At 38.2% G+C, this 23,643-nt stretch overlaps 1 protein-coding gene, 1 long non-coding RNA gene and 1 pseudogene across 2 annotated transcripts; all 3 read left to right on the forward strand.

Moving 5' to 3' along the window:
• The first annotated feature begins 864 nt into the window (after nt 1-864).
• On the forward strand, nt 865-11,569 carry LOC109044992 (annotated as a pseudogene).
• A 6,541-nt stretch (nt 11,570-18,110) lies between these two features.
• Nucleotides 18,111-20,496, forward strand: LOC109078838. The gene is made up of 3 exons (XR_006160674.1): nt 18,111-18,620; nt 18,715-18,842; nt 19,730-20,496. It is a non-coding gene; the product is annotated as an uncharacterized LOC109078838 (long non-coding RNA).
• Nucleotides 20,497-20,712: 216 nt separating this feature from the next.
• On the forward strand, nt 20,713-23,030 carry LOC109071706 (polyglutamine-binding protein 1). Its single transcript, XM_042762625.1, has 7 exons — nt 20,713-20,823; nt 20,992-21,058; nt 21,139-21,250; nt 21,513-21,612; nt 21,709-21,919; nt 21,987-22,065; nt 22,654-23,030. Exons 2-7 carry the CDS (start codon nt 20,992-20,994, stop codon nt 22,832-22,834), a joined length of 750 nt encoding a protein of 249 aa, XP_042618559.1. The 5' UTR covers nt 20,713-20,823; the 3' UTR covers nt 22,835-23,030.
• Nucleotides 23,031-23,643: the final 613 nt, after the last annotated feature.

A 23,643-nucleotide genomic window follows, 5' to 3' on the forward strand; every position in this document is an offset into this window, starting at 1 on the left:
CAGAAGTGCTATCGACTGTTTTGAAGAAAAATCATCCATAAATCTATGCCTGAAATCAATAAAGATATCTGCTAGACTGTCGATATAGTTTCATCCTAACAGAATGAGAACTCTGTCCAGTAGACTGACACATCAACTACAACTCTGTTACCATTGTGGACTTAATCGTTGAGTTGTCGGAGTCATACACATCCATGTTACCCTAACAGTCTGAGTGATTTGTTCAAACCTGATCCATTACATACTATCTGTTCTTTAATCGAGTTACACGGACAATCCAAAAGACTGGTAAGCAGAATTAATAACTTGGGACATTAGCTGCTCATTACACGGTATCCATGGTTGCTTGTAGGCGATTCATTCATCTTCAAATACATTTCCCTAAATCAAGACTTTGCCTTCACATTCGACCTAGCCTTGCTACCGGAAGTGATTCCGGTAGTTCGTCTTCTGTTGTTGTGGCGGTCGGAGCAGTTAATAATGAAGTTGTATGATGCTGTACATCTGTGAAACTTCGATATTACCTAACAGATGAGTCAGTTCAACTGACAAAACTATCAATCGATGAGTTTCGGGAGCAAGTTGAGTTTTGTTTACACATTAATTAAGTTTCCATGGTTGCTTGTTAACGTTACTTGGGAATATTTGCATTAGCTGCTCTATTTACACGGTTTCCATGGTTGCTTGTAGGCAGACGTCTTCTGTTGTGTGGCGGTCGAGCAGTTAATAATGAAGTAGTATGATACTGTACATAGAAATTATATTACTTAAGTTATATCAAGACTTTACGTTGTTGTTTTTTTTTTAAAATTATTAATTATTAAATATAATAGTTCTTTTTTTTTTTATTTGAGTTGTGTGTTGTGTTTCATAGATATGGCGCGGGCCTGTGCAGATCATGCAGCCGGAGCTGAATAACAAGGTGTTTCTTTTTGATACAGTACTAGATAGATTTATCTTAATTATATTTACTTACTTATATATTTGTCTTCCATAAACATACAAACATGTTAATGGACCGTAGCATTGCATGTTTTGATTAGATGAATGAATCGACTTCCCATAACAGCTTGAGTCAAGTCAGAACTATCATAATAATTCATATCTTTTTTCTTTCCTTTTTACACAGTTCGGCTATTATTTCATTCAGTAATTAAATAAATCACTGCTAAATATAACTTATTGCATAATTAATAATTCACAAATCTAATACAATGCAATATATTTTTAGCTATGTATATACTTTATATATGAACAGACTGTTCTTGGCTAGGTTATGCTGTAGTAGACTATGCTCCAAATTTAACGCCATTAGTTAATATATTTGGCTTGTGAGTGTTGTGAAGTACCAGATCAATTAAGTTCTGTAATGTTTCAATCAACAGGCTGAGGACCAGAAGGAAGAGACTCCAGCCACAAAGCCCATTGTGGGAATCATCTACCCGCCTCCTGAAGTCCGAAACATTGTTGACAAGACTGCCAGCTTCGTGGCCAGGTTTGACAGCATATCACAAGTATAATGTAGTGCTTAGTTTCATTGTTGTGCTCTTGTTAAACTAATTATTGATCTTTTTTTGTTTATAGGAATGGACCTGAGTTTGAGGCCAGAATTAGACAGAATGAGATCAACAACCCCAAATTCAACTTCCTCAACCCCAGCGACCCTTACCATGCCTACTACCGCCACAAGGTCAACGAGTTCAAGGAGGGCAAAGCTCAGGAACCATCTGCAGCTGTGCCTAAAGTCATGCAACAGCAGCAAGCAGCATCACAGCAGCTTCCTCAGAAGGTCAGAAACCTGTCAGTGACTTAATGAAACACAAACTAATTAGAGCTGCAACAACTTTAATCGATAAAATCAATAATAATCCATAATGAAAATCATCGACAACGATTCTCATTATCGATCAGGGTTTCCAATGTGTCCTGGAAAACCTGGAAAATTAATGACTAATTTTCCAGTCCTGGATGAGAGAAAAAGTAAAATGTCCTGGAAAGGCTTGTTGTAGTCCTGGAAATGTATTCTTTTTAAAAATGTAATTGTGTTAGCCAAGAACAAACAGTTTACCACTGGCCCGAAACGAATGGGCCATAAATTGGAACTGGCCTGTTTTTGCTCCAAATGCACGCTCGGCAACTGGCTCTTTTGTTTAATTTCATCCGATCTCTGTTCCAGACTTGCACACAAACTGTATTGCAAGCATTTTCAAAATGTCATTTGTTTGGAAATATTACAAAGTCTGTAAACTGGATGTTAACAAAGGCCAGAGACACTGAAGACAATTGCAAAGAGTAATGAAACACTGTATCGTTGCTGTTCCATAAGCGCCACCTGCTGCCAGAGAGTTTGAAATTAGATGTGAAATTACATCTAATTGAATTCAGAAACTGCTCATGTATGCAGCATCTTTGTTTGGATCATAATTAAAATGCAGTGGTTGCTTCTAATTTTAATTGGCTACAGAGAATTTGGCATGTCATAGAGCAAAAACATCTTCTTCATGTTGTCATATTTTCATTCTATCTTATGTCTTGCTTTAAAAATGGAAAAAAAAAAAAAAAAAAAAAAAAATAACAAATTGGTATCAGAATCAGCTAATTTACTTCAGCTAAATTCTGAATCAGCTGTGGAAAAAAAAAATCAAGATTGGTGCATCACTACAGACTTTTGACAGTGCGAACACTGATGTGTTTCCCAACCTTCTATCCAGTGGTGAACTTTAAAAGAAGTATTTTCTTGTAATGAATTTTTTTATTGTGCCTAAAGTTGTGTGGTGGTTTTTAAGTGGTAATTATATTAGATTTTTTTTTTTTTATTTTGTTTATTTTGTAGTAATGTGTATTTAGTACACATCTGTACCAAGTTGATACTGAATTTTAAAAATGAAACTTTAAAAACGTAACACTATCAGCCTTTCTGCAGCACTGTAGGTACCAAGTACAGACTTAATGCAGAACTCGTTGATACTCGGCTGTTTTTTAATGTTTATGTTGATATTTATTTTGCTTTCCCCTGGTGTTTAAGTTAGTCACGAATCCACTCATGTTTCACACCCTTTTAAAGCAATACTTAATTGAAAAATATTTGAATATACATGCCAATATTTTTAAAACATTATTTTTCTTTATTATTATTATTATCTCAGTATAAAGAATTAACTGGTTTATTTTTATTTTCAAAAAGTTAAATAAAATAGTTAAATGCTTTCAATATTTTTTTTTGCTATGGTATTGAAATTGGTTCTGAAAATCATTTGTTGTATTGTATAAATAAAAGAGCTCATATTAGAGAGCTGATTTTATAGTTAGACATGGCCATAAACTGTATGTTATTAAAGACTTCTGGAGAGAGGAATATATTACTTTAGAGCATGATCCTTGTCCATTATTCTCGCCATAAATGCTTTAAAGGGGTCATATGATGCGATTTCAATTTTTTTTCCTTTCTCTTTGGAGTGTTACAAGCTCTTGGTGCATAAAGAAGATCTGTAAAGTTGCAAAGACTAAAGTCTCAAACCCAAAGAGATATTCTTTATGAAAGTTAAGACTCGTTCATCATGCCTCGATTAGTTGCGCGTTGCCCATAGTTGCGTCTGCCCATAGTGCATGGAAGACTTCCACCAGTCGTGTCAAATGATAGTAGTGGATAAGAGAATTATGGTGAGGTGCTGCGGGAAAGGTAAGTGATCCAAGCTGCTGGAAACATGAGAGTGCTTTATTTTAAACTTAAAGTTAATGCATAAGCGTAATGTTTAACACGGCTTGTCCTGTCAGGCACTTTGACAGATGCGTGTGCTGTTTAATGTGTGATATGATTCCTCGGTGCAAAACTTTAATTTTACGGGTATATTCTTATCTGTAGAAGTTACATATTGAAGCATGCAAGTGTTTCTATTTTGCACGAAGGCTCATCCTGACAGTCTGCGTTAATATCTGTAGAAGTTACATATTGAAGCAAGCGAGTGTTTATATTTTGCATGAAGGCTCATCCTGACAGTCTGCACTATTAATATTCAGCGCAAAATATTCATTTCGCAGATATACAGTCGTGGCCAAAAGTTTTTGAGAATTACAATAAATATTGGCAAATTGGAAAAGTTGCTGCTTTAATTTTTTATAATAGCAAGTTTGCATATACTCCAGAATGTTATGAAGAGTGATCATATGAAATGCATAGTCCTTTCTCTGCCATGAAAATTAACTATCCCAAAAAAAAAAAAACCTTTCCACTGCATTTCATTGCTGTCATTAAAGGACCTGCTGAGATCATTTCACAGTAATCATCTTGTTAACTCAGGTGAGAATGTTGACGAGCACATAAGGCGGAGATCATTATGTCCAGGCTGATTGGGTTAGAATGGCAGACTTGACATGTTAAAAGGAAGGTGATGCTTGAAATCATTGTTCTTCCCATTGTTAACCATGGTGAACTGCAAAGAAAACGCGTGCAGCCACTCATTGCGTTTGCATAAGGTGCTTCACAGGGCAAGGATATTGGTGGCTACTAAGATTGCCACCTGAGTTCGAGTTCATTGCCGACCCTCCCTCCATCTCAGCGTTTGATCTGGACGTGGTGAAGCTGACCGCACAGTTTGTCGCCCGAAATGGCCGGCAGTTTCTCACGCAGCTGATGCAGAAGGAGCAGAGGAACTTCCAGTTTGACTTTCTTCGACCACAGCACAGCTTGTTTAACTACTTTACAAAACTGGTGGAGCAATATACAAAGGTACGGCAGTGATGCAAAGAACAAATCAGACTGAGGTGGCTGAAGAGAGAGGTACGGCAGGCTTCTCACTTAAAGGGAGTTGGCTTCACTGCAGGTTTTAATCCCTCCAAAAGGTCTTTTTCTGAAACTGAAGAAGGAAGCAGAGAATCCTCGTGAGGTCTTGGACCAGGTAATCATTCCAGATCACATTTAATGGAAGACCACAATAGGAAACTTATGGTGAATCAGGGAGTAGAACTGAAATTGCTAAATATATGTTATATATTATAAGCCATTACTTGTTGAATTCAGTAGGTCCCAAATATTCTCTCTGGCTGTTTCTCAGTTGATCAGTCTGATATGTGAAACTCATAAGATCGTGAAATGATGTTTAGATCAGATTGACCGTACAACTGTAATATCACATCTTTCCCCAATATTTTAGGTGAGGTATCGTGTGGAGTGGGCCAAATTCCAGGAGCGAGAGAGGAAGAAGGAAGAGTGTTTAGGGCGACAGAGCAAAAGGATTGGATCTTGAGATTATGCTCAGATTGACTGGCATGACTTTGTGGTGGTGGAGACTGTGGACTTTCAGCCAAATGAGCAAGGTGAACATGTGTAATATACACAATGTGTGGTTTCAAATATTTCAAGATTTTTACATACTGTTGCATCAAAAAAATGCTCTTTATTTTGTTAATGGTAAAAATTTCTACCCAGAGCTTTGGGTTAGTTAACCAACTACAGACATAAAGTCAACTCACTGGCTTCCCTCATGAATGATTTCACACAAGTCTCTTCAGAACTTAAAACTTCACATGAATTATGAGCTTCTAGAACTTCTGATTGAAGCTGTGCATGACCTCCTAACTGAACTCCATTTCACAAAACAGTAAAAATAACAAAAATAAATAACAGTTTTTTCTTAGTCGTAAGTGCAAACAATAAGTGCAACCATAATAACAGTACTCTCTCAATATTCAAAGTGGAAATAGAGACCACATTTTTCATCAAGCATGATACAGAGCTAAGAGATGATTACAACTACACAGCCCAGCCTAAGATAGGTTTGATATTAGAAATTATTGTATGTTATCTAATATGCGTGCATCAAAGAGCTGCTCTCAAAATGTGGGGTATTGAAGTCCCTTTAAAACGCGCTTGTGTTTGACTTTCGCTTTTGAATTTGCTATCACGCTTACTCTTTGTATATGAAGTGGTGGTGCTGAGAGTGCATTCTACAAGATAAGCCATTTGTCAGACGCTTAAGCTCTGTTGCACAACGAATCCTCCGCCATGGGCTTGTGAATCATCTCACCTTACTGTTGACGTGATCAGTGAACTCTGATTCCTGCTGCACTTACAACGAATCCTCCGCCATGGTCTTGTCAGTCATCTCGCTTTACTGGAGGGGGGGAGGGGGGGAGGGGAGGGGGGGGGGGGGGGGGGGGGGGGAGGGGAGAGATAAGAAGGGGGGGCGGGGGGGGGGGGGGGGGGGGGGGGGGGGGGGGGGGGGGGGTGAGCTGGGAGGGGGGGGGGGGGGGGGGGGGGGGGGGGAGGGGGGGGGGGGGGGGGGGGGGGGGGGGGGGGGGGGGGGGGGGGGGGGGGGGCAAAGCAGCTTTCAGTTTAGAATTGAAGCGTCCATTATCCTATTGAATTAATTTTTTTTTATTTGTTTTATTATTTAGTATAAGCAGATTTACAGTGGAGTAATTTAATATAAATGTCATGGTGTCATATTCTGTGCTAATTTCACCCTCACACTCTGTCATGGTGATATCACAAGAGCTTTTCACCTCAATGAGAAATCTCATCACATTTAAATATCGCGAGATCTTGTGGCATGAGATCTCATCACACCCCTAGTAGTAGTAGTATATAATATAAATTAATAAAATTATATTTATTACTTGTTATATTAATAGTTGTTTATATTCGGATTAGGGATATGCCGGTATCAAGTTTTCCTGTTGCGATTAATTGATAATGCTTTTATCACGGTATTGAAATTTAGTTTAAAAAAAGTGGTCATAATACAGTATAACAGGTTAACTTTTTTCATATAACAAAAATAACTGAACTTAAATACAATAAAGCAATACCAGAACTATTATATGGATGAAAGTTAAAAGTTTTACACATTAAAGTGCAAAATAACTATAATTAACCAATGTGGTATCAAATACTTTACAATTTTTATAAGCACCATATTAGTTTAACCTTAGTAGAAAATGCTCTTAACATTCAAGGCAAGGCAAAGTTTATTTATATAGCACATTTTGTACACAATAGTAATTCAAAGTGCTTTACATAAAAAGAAAGTAAAAAAAAAAAATAATGAAGAAAATAACCCAAAAATGATTTCACACAAGCAATTTCAGAACTTTGAAAATGATTTAAAATTGACTTAGAGAAAAAGAATTTAAGACAGTTTAAAAATAGAAAATTATTTACATAAATTACAGTGCAACATACATAAACAAAAGTGTAACACCTTTCGGAAATCGCATAGTGCTCATTCAATAAATGCACAGCTAAAAGTGAGCAGTAGCTACATTTGCATAGAAGTTATAATCTTTGTTAAAAAAAACAAGTCTTGGTTCATGTTAGCTGATTAAATAGCACAGTTGCAACTTTCAACACGCCCAACAAGTGGTTTGTATATTAAATATTGGAATGTTACCTAAGATGCATGAATCAGGTTTAGAAGAATTTTCATTGGCAGTTTGGTAACTAAAGAAGTCCCTAATGTAAAGTGTGAATGAACAATAAAGAATCAAAACACTTTCAAACAATTTGCTAGGGCATGTTGTACTCCAGATTAAAAGAAAAAAAAAAAAAGAAGAATGAATTCTTAAAGATTAGCCATTAGTCTAAATATTTAAGTCTGTTGTGCAATTGATTCCTCCACCATAGCCAATCCATCAAATCTGAATGGCTCTTGAAAATTATTTAAATAGTGAACTCTGATAGCTCCACTGCTTTATTTTTTTTGGGTAAGGGCTGCATTTAGCGACATCTGCTGTCATGTAGTGAAATGTAACGGTTCATTCAGTGCGTCTCTCACACCCTCACACCCCCATGTGCGATCTCATGCGTGAGAGCTTTTACATCAGAGCGCCACACCATCTCTTTAAAGCAGCATACAGCGGTGTTGTGCATCTCATCACAGTTGATGGAATAGTATTCTTAAAATGGATTCCAAATTCTGAATAATTTGTAATATATAATTATTCACGGTATTTAGAAGTGCCCACGATAACAATATCGAATACCGGCACAAGTCTAATTCAGATTGTTATTAATGATAATAATAATTTTTTTAACTATTATACATATTACAGGTAATTTCCCTCCTCCCACTACTCCTGAGGAGCTGGGCGCTCGTATCCTGATCCAGGAGCGTTATGAGAAGTTTGGAAGAGTGAGGAGGTGGAGATGGAGGTTGAGAGTGAAGATGAAGAGGATGAGAAGAGGGCAGGGTGGTAGGACATGCAACTCAGTTAGACCAGGACACACAGCTGCAGGACATGGACGAGGTGAGACAAACAGGGTGATCATATCAATGGGATGAGGATGTTACATCTTCACATAATGTAACAAATGAGCAGTAAGTATAAGTGTGTGAACTAACACTCTGACTGACTAGCACCTGTTATTCCTCTCTCAAAAGGGCTCTGATGAAGAGGATGATGGCATGAAGGCTCCTCTACCCCCTGATAACCCCGTGCCACCACCTCTGCCCCCCACCCCGGACCAGGTTATCATCCGCAAAGACTATGACCCCAAGGGTAAAGGCATTTTTAAACGCACACTTTAACATACTAGAACAGCAAATATTTCATTGTATCCACTCACTTTCTATCTCATCTTTCTTTCAGCCTCTAAGCCTCTGCCTCCTGTGGTCGCCCCTGGAGAGTACCTCATCTCTCCCATCACTGGTGAGAAGATCCCAGCCAGTAAGATGCAGGAGCACATGCGCATTGGCCTGCTGGACCCCCGCTGGCTGGAGCAGCGAGACCGCAGCATCCATGAGCGTCAGATCGAGGAGGAGGTGTACGCTCCGGGCCTGGACATTGAGAGCAGCCTGAAGCAGCTGGCAGAGAGACGTACTGATATCTTCGGTGTGGAAGAAACGGCCATCGGTAAGAAGATCGGAGAGGAGGAGATACAGAAACCAGAGGAGAAGGTAAGAAAGAAAGAGGCCATCGGTAAGAAGATCGGAGAGGAGGAGAACTAGTGTGAAAATGTGTTTTAACTTTCTAAAAGTCTGCAGGAACAAAACAGCGTTGAAGAAACCCATAAACACTTAAACCAGATCACTAAAACTAATTATTAAACCCTCTGGTGATCTTCTGTCATTTGAATGAATTGGTTTTTTTTTTTTCCTTTTTTTTTTTTTTTTTTTTTTTTTTTTTTCTTTTACTTCATTTTCTTAAAATTTGACATGATTAGAAAAAGTTAATATTATATTATTATTTATTTATTTATTAAATTAAATAAAATGTATATATTCATATATAGAAATTATTAATATAGGGTTTATATTATTTCATATAAAAATAAATGGTGTATAATTTAGAGGTGAAATCCTCTAAAAATAGAAAATATTAAAGAATATGTTTTATAGAAATTATTAATATAGGGCTTTGAAAATGAAAATTATGCATTTATATAGCGCTTTATTGTGTATTTTTGTACACCCAAAGTGCTTTACAATCATGTGGAGGGGGGGTCTCCTCAACATATAAAAGAATAAATATAACTGAAAACATATAGCACATTAATAATAAAAAAAATGCTTATTGTTTTGACCGCTGAGGATGGTGAGGAATACATGGAGGTAGTAGTGTTCTTCTAACACCCCTTTCTCTTACTCCGCAGGTCACATGGGACGGTCACTCAGGCAGCATGGCTCGTACCCAGCAGGCGGCTCAGGCTAACATCACCCTGCAGGAGCAGATTGAAGCCATCCACAAAGCTAAAGGTCTAGTGCAGGAGGACGACACCAAGGAGAAGATCGGCCCCAGCAAGCCCAATGAGATTCCTCAGCCGCCCTTGCCATCAGTAGCCCCCAGCCTTCCCAAACCCAGCCCACCAGTCAGCACCACATCTGCTGTGAGTCTCAATCTGTGTCTGCATTCGGGAGTTTTGAGAGATCAGCTTGATTGTGTCAAACACAAAAACTAAAGTGCTCGTTCTAACTAATGTTCTTGTGTATATTCCAGATGGCACCTCCAGTGCGGACCACCTTGCTCCCTGCTGTTCCTGTCATACCCAGACCTCCAGTGGCCCCTATGGTGCGCTTGGCCCCTGGGCAAGTTCTGGCCCCTATGCCACCCATGCTGCATGCCCCGCGCATCAATGTGGTGCCCATGCCACCCTCTGCATCCCATATAATGGCACCCAGACCTCCACCCATGGTGGTTCCTGCTGGTGAGTCTTTGGAATAACAAATCTTTTGCGTAGCTACTTGTAATTTAAAAACAAAATTAAATAAATATTCAACAGACATTTCTATATTAAATATATATATTTTTAATTATATAATAATAGTAGAATTTATGTTATATAAATAATGATTTTGTTATTTAACAAACCTTTGTTATATAATTACTAATAATTAGTAATTTAATAATTGATTTAATAAATAATTTAATAATTATATTCATTAAGTTAATAATAATAATTTAGCTATAATTAATAAATCTCTTGTTTTGTAGCATTTGTACCTGCTCCCCCTGTGCCTCAGCCTCCCAGCACTGTTGCCGCCCCCATGCCTCCTGCCCATCCTCCTCCTCCTCACGAGGACGAGCCTTCCAGCAAGAAGATGAAGACCGAGGACAACCTGATTCCAGAAGAGGAGTTCCTGCGCAGGAACAAGGTACAACGCTGCTGCAGCACACTGTTTTGAGTGCAGTTAGAAATGAATATTTTTGAACTGTTATTATATAAGGGTCATTTGTTAATCATTTTAATGTGACCTTTGCTCTCTTTTAGGGACCTGTTGCAGTCAAGGTCCAGGTGCCCAACATGCAGGACAAGACAGAATGGAAGCTGAGTGGCCAAGTGCTGAACTTCAACCTGCCTCTCACAGACCAGGTAAAGAGTTTGCTTATTTCGTATCTGTATGCTTTAGAATTATACAAAACATATAGAATTCATGAAAATGAAAGCTAATCAAATGCCATACTGTGCCTCAGGTGTGTTTTATGTAGTTTAGGTTTAATGTAGATGATGGTATGTGTGTTTGATAAAGGTTAATGCAGTATGAGGTAAAATATTTCATAATGAGACGGTTATTTTATTTAAACTTCTGTCATCAAGGTTAAGATCCATGAAGCCACTTGGTATTATTATGTGTTGGTTATTTTGCTTTGAAAACTCAGATCTCCTGTTGTGTTTGATTCTCCAGGGAATTTTCATCAAAGATTCCAACTCTCTGGCCTATTACAACATGAACAACGGATCTGTCATCCATCTGGCTCTTAAGGAGAGAGGAGGAAGGAAGAAGTAGATCACTCATCTTCTGTTTCAATCCTCCACATTTATGATTGTGCTTATAATCCTGTTACTTTTGTACACTTAAAAGATCTTGTGCTGTGCTCTGTATAAAAACTGCAATTCAGAGTAATCAGTGTCTTGTGATTATCCTACATTCAGTGCATGAATGATTAAATAACACAGAACATTTAATATTGGGAGTCCTTTCCTAGCAAACTGCCTTTTTTAGTTTCACTTTTCATTGAGGTGATTAAGTATTTGCAAATCTAAAGTTTTGCTTTAAAACATTACATTTTGTGGGATACATAAATACTTGTCTCTAAGGAAAACCTACCTAATAAATTTCAGCAAGAAATGTTATTAGCCATACTGTCTTTTTTTTTTCCCACACAAATATTGCCATTACTTTATTTTTCATATTACAGTATCTTAATTTTGGGCGGCATTAATAAAAATATGACCTGAAATAATTATGAGTTATTAGCCCTATTTAAAATGTAAATAATATGTCTAAAAAACGTTATAACTCCTTGCATAAACGCTGAAGATCCTTTCTGGGGCTTTTATTTTGAAAGCATGTTTTTAGCGGGATTAAAGTAAAGTCGCTGACAGGCTCATGCTGCTGTTGTGTTCTGCCAGAGGCACTTCTGAACCATACAGTCTATGGTCTGAACCTGTTCTGAACATGAGGGGATGTGTGTGGGCACCATATTCAAAAACATGGAGCTGCAGCCCTCCATCCTGAAGGAGATCAGTGAGGACGTAAAATTCCACCTGATGTTACAAACGTAAGCTTCCTGTCCTCTCTGTCTTCCCTTCTTTAACATGTCTTCTCTCTCTCTCTTCAGCACAGTCTATTGCCTCCCCCACACCGTGCCAAATACATCAGCCAATCAGATGAGCTTATTTTGGAGAATGAACTGCAGCGGATCAAACTGGAAGGCAACATTGACACTCATAAGTTTGTAACAGGTGGGATACAGGAAAGTTAGGGAATATTTTTCAACAAATAGTAAGACAAACTGATCTATCGCAGTCTTCTCAGGCTTCTCAATCTTCATGCTTTGTTGTGAAATGGAAGTGTTATTGCTATCATGGGTGCAGAGAAGAATGATGGGAAATTCACTGTTGAAGACTTCTGCATGGCCGACCTTCCTCCAGACACCCAGACAGCCTCTCAGCTCAGACAGGTGCAGAAACACACCTGACATGACTGACCAGATATCCAGAGATTTTTTTTTTAGACATACTGATGTATGCAGCAGTTTTAAAAATCTGGCCAATACATACAGTATCTCACAAAAGTGAGTACACCCCTCACATTTCAGCAACCATTTTAGTATATCTTCTCAAGGGACAATACTATAGAAATGAAACTTGGATATATTTTAGAGTAGTCAATGTGCTGCTTGTATAGCAGTATAGATTTACTCTCCTCTGAAAATAACTTCACATACAGCCATTATTGTCAATATAGCTGACAACTAATGTGAGTTCACCCTGAGTGACAACAAAGCCACATGTCCTATTCATCATATTCATGTCTGCTTGACAGGACCATACAAATGTGTGTGTCTTGTATTAGAGCAGTTAAGATTTGGTGCTTTGAGTACAATTCTCTCATACAGACCGCTGGATGCTCAACATGGCATCTCATGGCAAAGAACTCTCTGAGGATTTAAGAATTAGAATTGTTGCTCTCCACAAAGATGGCCAAGGCTATAAGAAGATTGGTAACACCCTGAAACTGAGTCACGGTACAGGGGCCAGGGTCATACAGAGGCTTTTCAAGATGGGTTCCACTTGGAACAGGCCTCACAAGGTTCGATCAAAGAAGTTGAGTCCTTGTGCTGTGGATCAGGTGCAGAAGCTGGCTTCAAAAAACAGACACATGAGTGCTGCCGGCATTGCTTTAGAGGTTGTAGAAGTGGAAGCGCTCAGATCATAGGCCACACACTGCAAGTAGTCAGTTTGCATGGCCGTCGTCCTCTTCTGAAGCTGGCTCACAAGAAAGCCCGCAAACAGTTTGCTAAAGACAACCTGTCCAAGAGCAAGAATTACTGGAACGATGTCCTGTGGTCTGATAAGACTAAGATAAACTTGTTTGGCTCAGATGGTGTATAGTATGTGTGGCGACACCCTGATGAGTACCAAAAAAATTGTCTTGCCTACAGTCAAACATGGTGGTGGTAGCATCATGGTGCGGGGCTGCATGAGTGCGGTTGGTGCTGGGGAGCTGTGCTTCATTGAGGGAAACATGGATTCCAACATGTACTGTGACATTCTGAAGCAGAACATGATGCCCTCCCTTCATGAACTGGGCAAAACGGCAGTTTTGACGACCCCAAACACCGCCAAGATCACAACTGCCTTGCTGAGGAAGCTGAAGGTGATGGCGTGGCCAAGTATGTCTCCAGACCTGAACCCTATAGAGCGGAAGGTGGAGAAGAGCCATGTGTCTAACATCCAGCAGTTCCGTGATGTCATTATGGAGAGTGGAAGAGGATCCCAGCAACAACTCTGCTGAATTCCATATCCAGGAGGATTAAGGCAGTGCTAGATAACAATGGTGCTCACACAAAATAGTGACACTTTGGACACAGTTTTGACATGTTCACTTAGGCTGTACTCACTTTTGTTGCCAGCTATATTGACACTAATGGCTATATGTGAAGTTATTTTCAGAAGACAGTAAATCTATACTGCTATACAAGCAGCACATTGATTATGCTAAAATATATCCAAGTTTCATTTCTATAGTATTGTTCCTTGAGAAGATATACTAAAATGGTTGCTGAAATGTGAGGGGTGTACTCACTTCTGTGAGAAACTGTTATGGCTGTTAACTGATAAATAATGAGTATTAAAATTAAGTTATTATTTTGTCTAAATAAATGGACAATAAACCATTAAAAAAGAAAAAAGAATGAAACCGTAAATTTGGAAATCACAACATGAGAATGTGCAGTGTGAAATATGGATATTAATTTTGGATTTAGGAAGGATTACATTTAATAGTATTATTTAATTAATAGTATTTTTAAAATAAACTTTGAGTGTTCTATGATGGCAAAAAGTAATCTAAATCAGAGAAAGAAGAATAAAAAAATTATACAACAAATAAATCGACCAATAAAAATAAATATGAAAAATGTTGAAAGTTGCCATTAAATCAAATTCTATTATTTATTTATTTTTTTTGTGAAATATTGCAGTGTTTATTATAAAGGATTTATCAGTCCATATTGTTATATTTTTGGAAATCTTTTATACATTTTATTGTGATGGACATAATAGAGAAGACAGTCTCAGTTTCCATTGCATGTCGACTTTAATATATACAGGTCCTTCTCAAAAAATTAGCATATTGTGAAAAAGTTCATTATTTTCCATAATGTAATGATAAAAATTAAACTTTCATATATTTTAGATTCATTGCACACCAACTGAAATATTTCAGGTCTTTTTTGTTTTAATACTGATGATTTTGGCATACAGCTCATGAAAACCCAAAATTCCTATCTCAAAAAATTAGGCATATCATGAAAAGGTTCTCTAAAACAAGCTATTAACCTAATCATCTGAATCAACTAATTAAACTCTAAACACCTGCAAAAAGATTCCTGAGGCTTTTAAAAAACTCCCAGCCTGGTTCATTACTCAAAACCGCAATCATGACTGCTGTCCAGAAGGCCATCATTGACACCCTGAAGCGAGAGGGTAAGACACAAAAAGAAATTTCTGAATGAATAGGCTGTTCCCAGAGTGCTGTATCAAGGCACCTCAGTGGGAAGTCTGTGGGAAGGAAAAAGTGTGGCAAAAAAACGCTGCAGAACGAGAAGAGGTGACCGGACCCTGAGGAAGATTGTGGAGAAGGACCGATTCCAGACCTTGGGGGACCAGCGGAAGCAGTGGACTGAGTCTGGAGTAGAAACATCCAGAGCCACCGTGCACAGGCGTGTGCTTTTGAACCAGAAACAGCGGCAGAAGCGCCTGACCTGGGCTACAGAGAAGCAGCACTGGACTGTTGCTCAGTGGTCCAGAGTACTTTTTTCGGATGAAAGCAAATTTTGCAAGTCATTCGGAAATCAAGGTGCCAGAGTCTGGAGGAAGACTGGGGAGAGAGGAAAAATGCCAAAAATGCCTGAAGTCCAGTGTCAAGTACCCACAGTCAGTGATGGTCTGGGGTGCCATGTCAGCTGCTGGTGTTGGTCCACTGTGTTTTATCAAGGGCAGGGTCAATGCAGCTAGCTATCAGGAGATTTTGGAGCACTTCATGCTTCCATCTGCTGAAAAAGCTTTATGGAGATGAAGATTTCGTTTTTCAGCACGACCTGGCACCTGCTCACAGTGCCAAAACCACTGGTAAATGGTTTACTGACCATGGTATTACTGTGCTCAAATGGCCTGCCAACTCTCCTGACCTGAAACCCCATAGAGAATCTGTGGGATATTGTGAAGAGAAAGTTGAGAGACGCAAGACCCAACACTCTGGATGAGCTTAAGGCCGCTATCGAGGCATCCTGGGCCTCCATAACACCTCAGCAGTGCCACAGGCTGATTGCCTCCATGCCACGCCGCATTGAAGCAGTCATTTCTGCAAAAGGATTCCCGACCAAGTATTGAGTGCATAACTGAACATAATTATTTGAAGGTTGACTTTTTTTGTATTAAAAACACTTTTCTTTTATTGGTCGGATGAAATATGCTAAATTTTTAGATAGGAATTTTGGGTTTTCATGAGCTGTATGCCAAAATCATCAGTATTAAAACAATAAAAGACCTGAAATATTTCAGTTGGTGTGCAATGAATCTAAAATATATGAAAGTTTAAATTTTTATCATTACATTATGTAAAAATAATGAACTTTTTCACAATATGCTAATTTTTTGAGAAGGACCTGTATATATCATACGGATATATCATGCATCCCTAGTGTTGAAGTTGCACATACAAGTGGATTCTTTGACTACAAATGGTTTTGTGAGCAGGATGTATATATTGAAGCCTTCAGAAAGATGTCTAAAGGGTGTTTAGTACTTATATCAACTTTATTATGCTTTTCCTGGCTGATTTTAGTGTGACAGTGTAGAATTAACTTTGACCTTTTAACCTTTGCTGTTTTCTGGTTGCACAGATTTGTGCTTCTTGCCTCTGGTCTGGGATTGAATGGCAGCAGAGCAGACAGCATGATGGGATTGCAACTCTTGGTGGATATGGGGACTGGTCAGCTTTGAGATGAGGGAGAGCAGAATAACATTTAGTGAATTAATATGATAAATGAAACTCTTTTCCATTCGAAGGCATAGTACCTGACTAAGAAGACTCAGACTGGGAGTGTGGAGGCTATCAGACTCCTGGATGAGCTTCTAATGCAGCTAGTGGTGAGTGTTTTCAGCCCGAAGTGTAGACTTTGGTGAGGGACCAAAAAGATTAAAGGCATGATTTGGGACATTGCTGAAATGTATTGTACTCTTTTTATTCAGTATATCAAGCTTCTGGGACCAGGATCTTAGTTGTATTCTGATCTCATGGTGAGTTAAGACATGCTTTTATCCTTTTCTTCCTTTTCAAGTAGGCTTTTTACAGTATCTAATTTTTATGTTGTGATAATTGCTGAAGCTTTCATCACGGTGTACAGTATTATCATGATATTGGAAAAGGGTGTGTCGACAATATATAAGGTTTTTTATATTTTTTTTATTATAGAAGGAAGTGATTATTTTTATATAATTAATTAAATAAATAAAAATGTATTGTGTAAAGTAAAATGTTTTTAACAGATTAAAGGGCAAAAGAATTGTAAAGAACAATAGGCAACACATTATGATAAGGTCTCATTAGTTAACCTTAGTTAATTCATTAACAATAGCCAATTGCTATTTGTTACAGAAGTTATTATACTTTCTTTTTTTAAAAACAAAAACAAACTGTTAGTTCATGTTAGCTCAGGTCCTTTAAATAATACCTATAAACTTTTGATTTTTATAATGTGTTATTAAATGTTAAGTTTATCTAAGATTAACAAATGCTTTAGAATAATTTTTCATTTGCAGTTTATAATAACTAATGAATGAATTAATGTTAAACAACAGAACCTTAATGTAAAATGTGACCAAACAAAGAATCAAAACATTTTCAAACAATATCTAGGGCATATTGTAGTCCAGAGTAAAATGTAAAAAAAAAAAAGTTTGAAAATAAATAGCCTATTAAGTCTAATGCTGTGTTCACACCAAACGCGAATAGAGCGTCTGGCGCGAATGATTTCAATGTTAAGTCAAGGTAAAGACGCGTTTTACGCGATTCTGGAGGTCTCGCGGCGCGAATGAGGCGTTTAGCGCGGCGCGAACCTGGTAGACGCGAATTCGCCTCATTCGCGCGTCTAGTTCGCGCGAATGACGCGAATTGAGCGTCTGGCGCGATACGCGCGTTACTGGCGCGAATGTGCTTTTTGTGCATTTATGTGTTTGACGCGAATTCGCGTCTGCCGCCCGAGTTGAAAAATTTGAACTTTGGCGTTAATTTTGCGCCGCGTTAACCAATCAGGAGCCTGCTCAGGAGTCACTCATTCAACATGGAGGAACGAATGATTTGTCAGTGAGCAGTCACCCGGGAGCTATATGACAAACGTTCATATTTCTATAGACAGGAATAAAAAGAAACTCGCTTTGGAAAGTGTGTGTTGTAAATACACATTTTAACAGTTTTTTTACAAGTATTTTCCCCCTACGGTTTTCGCTAACAAATAATGTGTTTATTCAGAGGACGTGTGCAGGAAAAAGTGGAAAAAGCCTCGAATGCTCGATCAACATCAGCCATCATACACACAAACAAACCGCCCCTAGCACTTGCCCCTCCCACAAAGAAGCGGATTTCGCCTCGGACGCGCGTCAATTTCGCTTCAACTTTTGCTTTTCTACGCGCGTCTATTTCGCTCTAGACGCGCGAATGCATTCAAAATGTTCAAGCGGCAAACTAGACGCGGTAGACGCGAATTTGACGCTCTATTCGCGTTTGGTGTGAACGCAGCAGAATTTAAGTATTTAAATAAGTACGCAGCATAAGAATTCAGTGCTTTGATGAGCACCACTGCGAATACAAAAATCTGAATGGCTGTTTGAAAGAACAGAAAGTAGTGCAGTTGCTTTGTTTACAGGGTTACCGGGGTAACGGCTGCATTTCTGCTGTTCCATCAGCGCCACCTGCTGGCAGAGAGTGCGGTATGCGCTGTTTTCCATGTCTCCTCAAAGACTGAAAGAGTAGGAATCCCTCAGACTGAGTGCAGTGTAGAGAGTAAAACTGACCCCTCCTCCTCCTGTTGGTGCGAGCGAGCGGTCTCATACTGGCCCATGCCTACACGCTGTAGCTGGTCAACAACCCCTACCAAGCCATCGTAGATGGTGTCCGGTGAGTAATTTATTATAAAATGTATTTGTCCTCTATCAGTGGTGTGGTGTGGTTGAGCAGCTCTTGACAGTGAATGTTTTGTGGTTTCTCTCAGGTTCTTGGGCACAGCAGGACAGAATATCAGTGATATTGTGAAGTACAGCAGTATGGATGATCATCTGGAAATACTGGAAAGCACACTAAGACTCCGACACCTGGCTCCCACCACTCCGGACACACTGGGTCTGGACAGACTGTTTTATCTGATATATTTGACTATTTTTGGCCCTATTGTTGAATTATTAAAGGGATGTCCTGGGTAATTTTAGCATAATATCTGTGTACCTCAATTCAAATGAACAAAATCATGAGATTCACATTCATTTGTGAACACTGAATATTTTGCTGAAACTGTTGTCAGTGGTAATTTCACCCAGAATTTAATGCATTATATATATATAATTTTTTTTTTTTTTTTTTACTTGCATACAGAGCCACTAAGTGGTGATGGAAAAAATGAGATGGGAGGAAAAATTATATTTCACTGGTTCTGTGTTCTCTTGCTTAAATTTCCCTCCCACCTCATATTTTTTCCATCACCCATTTTGTTTACTCACAAAACATGTGTGAAAAAGCATTGAAATATAGTGTTTCCTTCCATTTCTTTTTTTTTCCTCATTGCCATGTCTGTATTGTGAAGATATTTTACATGTTTTTTTTTTGTTTGTTTTTTTACTTATTTTTTTAAATTATTATTCAGTAGTTATTCAGTGATTCTTTCAGGACCTAAAAAATCATTTGAATTTATAAAAAGAACAAATATTAATTTTGAAGTTTTTGAATATCTTGTTGTATTACTATTTTGTATAAAGCACTCTGAAAATGCTGGATAGCTCTGACATGTTTTGTTGACCCTCAAGGTTGTTACCTGTTCTATCAGAAAGATCCCTTTATTATGGAAGAGTGTCCTCATGTGTACTTCAGCGGAAGCGCAGCAAGCTATCAATGTAAACAGTCACAGGTGAAGACAAGACTATTTAATAATATTAAACACAGCACTGTGTGTAAGTGTGGCAATGCATTACCAGTATATTTTTGTATGGTAATTTTTGTTTTATTATTCATCTCAGGACCTGAAGGACAAGATGTTCTCCTGATAGCAATCCCAGAGTTCAGCAGCACACAGACCGCTGTCTTGTGAACCTGCGCACCTTGGAGTGCTTCTCCTCTTTCTCCTCCGAGGATGATGAGGACAATGAGATGAATATCAGCCACTAAACACTCACTTATCAACACGTGACACTTGTTCCTGTAGTCTGTCCAACAAAGACTTGCTTCTGTTGTTGTGTTTTATCAATAAAGCTCCCTCTTTTGTATGGAAACTTAATCTTCCCTCTTCAGGTGTAGAGTTACATTGTACTATGGACCTTGTGTTTCTGAAAAATGATTCTAAATTCTAGATTATTAGCCTCATATATTTACTTAAATTTAAATGATGGATATTTGAATTTCTTTATGCATAGTCCTCAGAGAAAGTCGACACTTCTGATACAATTCTATTATATATAAAACCTCACCATATGAACAAGCCCTTAATTTTATATTTTGAAAACAATTTCTCGATTAGTTTCATCTTTAGAGGCCAGGAACTAGATATATGTAATAGTGCTTTCTCAAAAGAAAAACAGTTTATTATTTACTGAGAAGCACTGTCTGTTGGAAATCTATAATAATGGAGAGATCTGATCGTTTGTAAACATTTATTTTATTGAGACGTGTAATGATAATTTCAGACAGTAGTGTGGTAGGTAGGTAATATTTGCTAAACATAATGAAAACAGCAAAGTCACTCTGGAATTTCTTACCGAAGAAAATATTAAATTAATAGTGCGGACTTCAAAGTACCAATTCATCATTAGACTATGACAAAAAAAAAAATAGCACCATCCTTAAAATCATAAGAATTAAGGCCGTTATAAATATCAATTAAGTGTTACGTTTACATTATTTTTTAAACGTGTTAAAACACCATATGCTTTGTGTATTAAAAAAAAAATCTATTTTATAATAATAAAAGTAAATGTTCAGTCACGATTTAATTCCTTTTGGCTCACATTACGTCACTTTACGCTCTTGCTACGTCATTATTCTGCGCCAGAGTCGCTTGTTTGGCTCTTTTCAATGAAACGTTAACAGCGTAACTAAGCTTCTGGACATCATAAAGGTAAAGTATGCTGTCGCCGTCATGTATTTCTTAATAAAATTGCATGTGTATTATCCTATCTGTTATTTGCATACGAAATCAGCGTCCCGTCAGTGGAGTTTCAGATTTAACGTTCCTCGCGGCTCCTCAACACTGTGATGATTAACCGCTGGTCTGCTCTCTCTTCAGATGCCTCTGCCTCCAGCTTTACTCGCGCGCCTCGCTAAAAGAGGCATCGTGAAACAGTCTGACCACGGTAAGATAGATCTGCATATTAATCTTACTGGGTATATATAGTTCATGCTTTCATCTGTTGTTTCTCATCATCCTCCTCAGAGGCTGAAGAGGAGATCATCGCTGAAGACTATGATGATAACAACGTTGATTATGAAGCTACAAGGCTTGAAAATTTACCAACGAATTGGTACAAAGTTTTTGACCCTGCTTGGTAAGCAGTTCATAAATGAGCCCCTCCCCCCATATCATATCTGCATGTTTGCAATAAAATATCAAGGCAAACAATCATTGTTTTGAATGTGAAAGTACAGTGTTGTATCATGGTAAAAAGATTGCATGTGATTGTAATAATGTAGTACTTTTACTATATTCATGTTCATGATATACTCTAAGAATACCATGGTAAAACCATGAAATCAGACCTAAATGGCTGTCACTTATAAATAACTTTCATCCTGGTGTCTTGTCCTCAGTGGACTTCCTTACTACTGGAATGTAGAGACGGATTTAGTGTCCTGGCTGTCCCCCAATGACCCGGCAGCTGTCATCACCAAAGCCATCAAGAAACAGAAAGGTAATATATGGTCATAAAACAGTGTGCACACATTTTTGTGCTTCTGTAAGTAACATTATTGAGACATATGCTGCAGCTGTTTGTGTTTTTTGTCCGGTGAGACTGGACATGACAAAGGGGACAACCACTACGAGAAGGCAGAGAGAGACCGGGATCGAGAGAGAGACAGAGAGCGCGATCGGGACAGAGACAGGGAGGACGGACGGGACAGAGATAGAGACCGAGATCGAGACCGGGACAGAGACAGGGAGCGTGACAGACGGATGCGGAGAGAAGACACTGCACCGTATAGCAAATCAAAGAGAGGTAATCCTAGTAAACATTTAAATAACAGTTAAAAATATTGCATGAATAAACACAAACTGTGATTTAGGAGGACCAGGAGGAGGTCGGAAGCAGCAGCAGGAGGAAATGGATCCCATGGATCCCAGCGCCTATTCAGATGCTCCAAGGTAATGACCAGCTAGTTTAACATGAACATGTTTGAAATGGTATAATAGCACACTATTCTTACTACTACTACATACTAAAAATAGTTACATACATGTAAAATAGTAATATATTTTGTAATGATGTCTTCAAGTTAAACTGCACTTGTAGTAAAGAGTTGTAATGAAGATCTTTTGAGTTTCTTTGTGTATCAGACAATAGGTTTATCAAATGAAATGGTGAGATGCTCTTTAAGTGACTCAGAGCAGCTCTGGAGATCAAGATCATGTATTCATGTCCTCATGTAATGAGACGGCAGACGCTGAAAACACGAGCGTCATGCATGCTTCAGTATGTGTGCTAGACGAAACTGTTTAAATAGCAGTGGTTTATTCTTAATCAGATTTATTCCACTTTGTACAGTAAATACCATTATGACGACTGACACATTGCGGAAATCATAGGGTCCTACATTGGATACCTACTAAAGTTGCAGAAATGTTTAGTATACAACAAATGTAAATGCAGTGCACTTACATGAGCTCTGGAAAGAGGTTGCTTCTGTAATAAAGTACATGTCCGTGATCATTATGTGCTGCTGCTGCTTTCAGGGGTTTATGGTCAACTGGTCTCCCCAAACGCAATGAGGCAAAGACCGGAGCGGACACCACAGCAGCAGGACCCCTGTTCCAGCAGAGACCGTACCCCAGTCCTGGAGCCGTCCTGAGAGCAAACGCTCAGAACACAAGACGCCTGGAGGATGATGATGATGATGATGATGATGATGACTGAGCAGGAATAGTGTGTCTTGTGAATAGTGATTTTTCAAAAGGCTTTTGAAATGTTTTTCTTGCATTTGGGACAGATATTCATTTGTAAATACACCATGTGTTGTATGTTGTCCAATTTATAAACAATTGCCATTTTACTCACTTTACTAGATAGTGATGTTGTTCCCTGCAAAATAAACGTTTTGTTTAAAGGCGCATTCAGAGGTTTGACTTTAATTTTAAAAGTTTTACAAATTAAGAAATGAATCGTGTTTTTGTTTAGAATCATCTGAATGTTGTAAATCCACATGAGATGAAGACTGCAGTTGCTGATGTAGAGTGAAAATTTATCCATAAATCACACTTATTATCATGCTTTACCAGCAGAGACAACCGGAGAATCAGTATACAGCAGAAGAAGCAGAAAAGATCTGAAGACAGAAAAACTGGGGGGTGTAAACATCAGTACAGGAAACACAATATGAAAAGATTTGATGATGGAGAAAATGCTGAATAGGTTCGCCCAAGGTGTGGGTTTTTTTTTTTTTTTTTGTAAAGGTAAGCGAAATATTTTATTGTGTGGACCGCTATCTAAATATTACTATAATCAGTGTAATATACATTAAATTAAGACGCGCATGCTGATGTGTCGATAGATGGCAGTGCAGCGTCTATATCAGTACACGAAGCAATGCTAAAGGAATATTATTTAAACCTGTAAAGTCTAACATGAAATAATGGTTAGAAAAATATATTTATAAATGTAACGTTTAACTTGAGAGAAAATATTCAAAAAGTGTAAAAAGTTTGCAATTGTATTGTTTTACTGTT

Source organism: Cyprinus carpio, chromosome A8, assembly GCF_018340385.1.
Source record: "Cyprinus carpio isolate SPL01 chromosome A8, ASM1834038v1, whole genome shotgun sequence".
Taxonomy (NCBI): domain Eukaryota; kingdom Metazoa; phylum Chordata; class Actinopteri; order Cypriniformes; family Cyprinidae; genus Cyprinus; species Cyprinus carpio.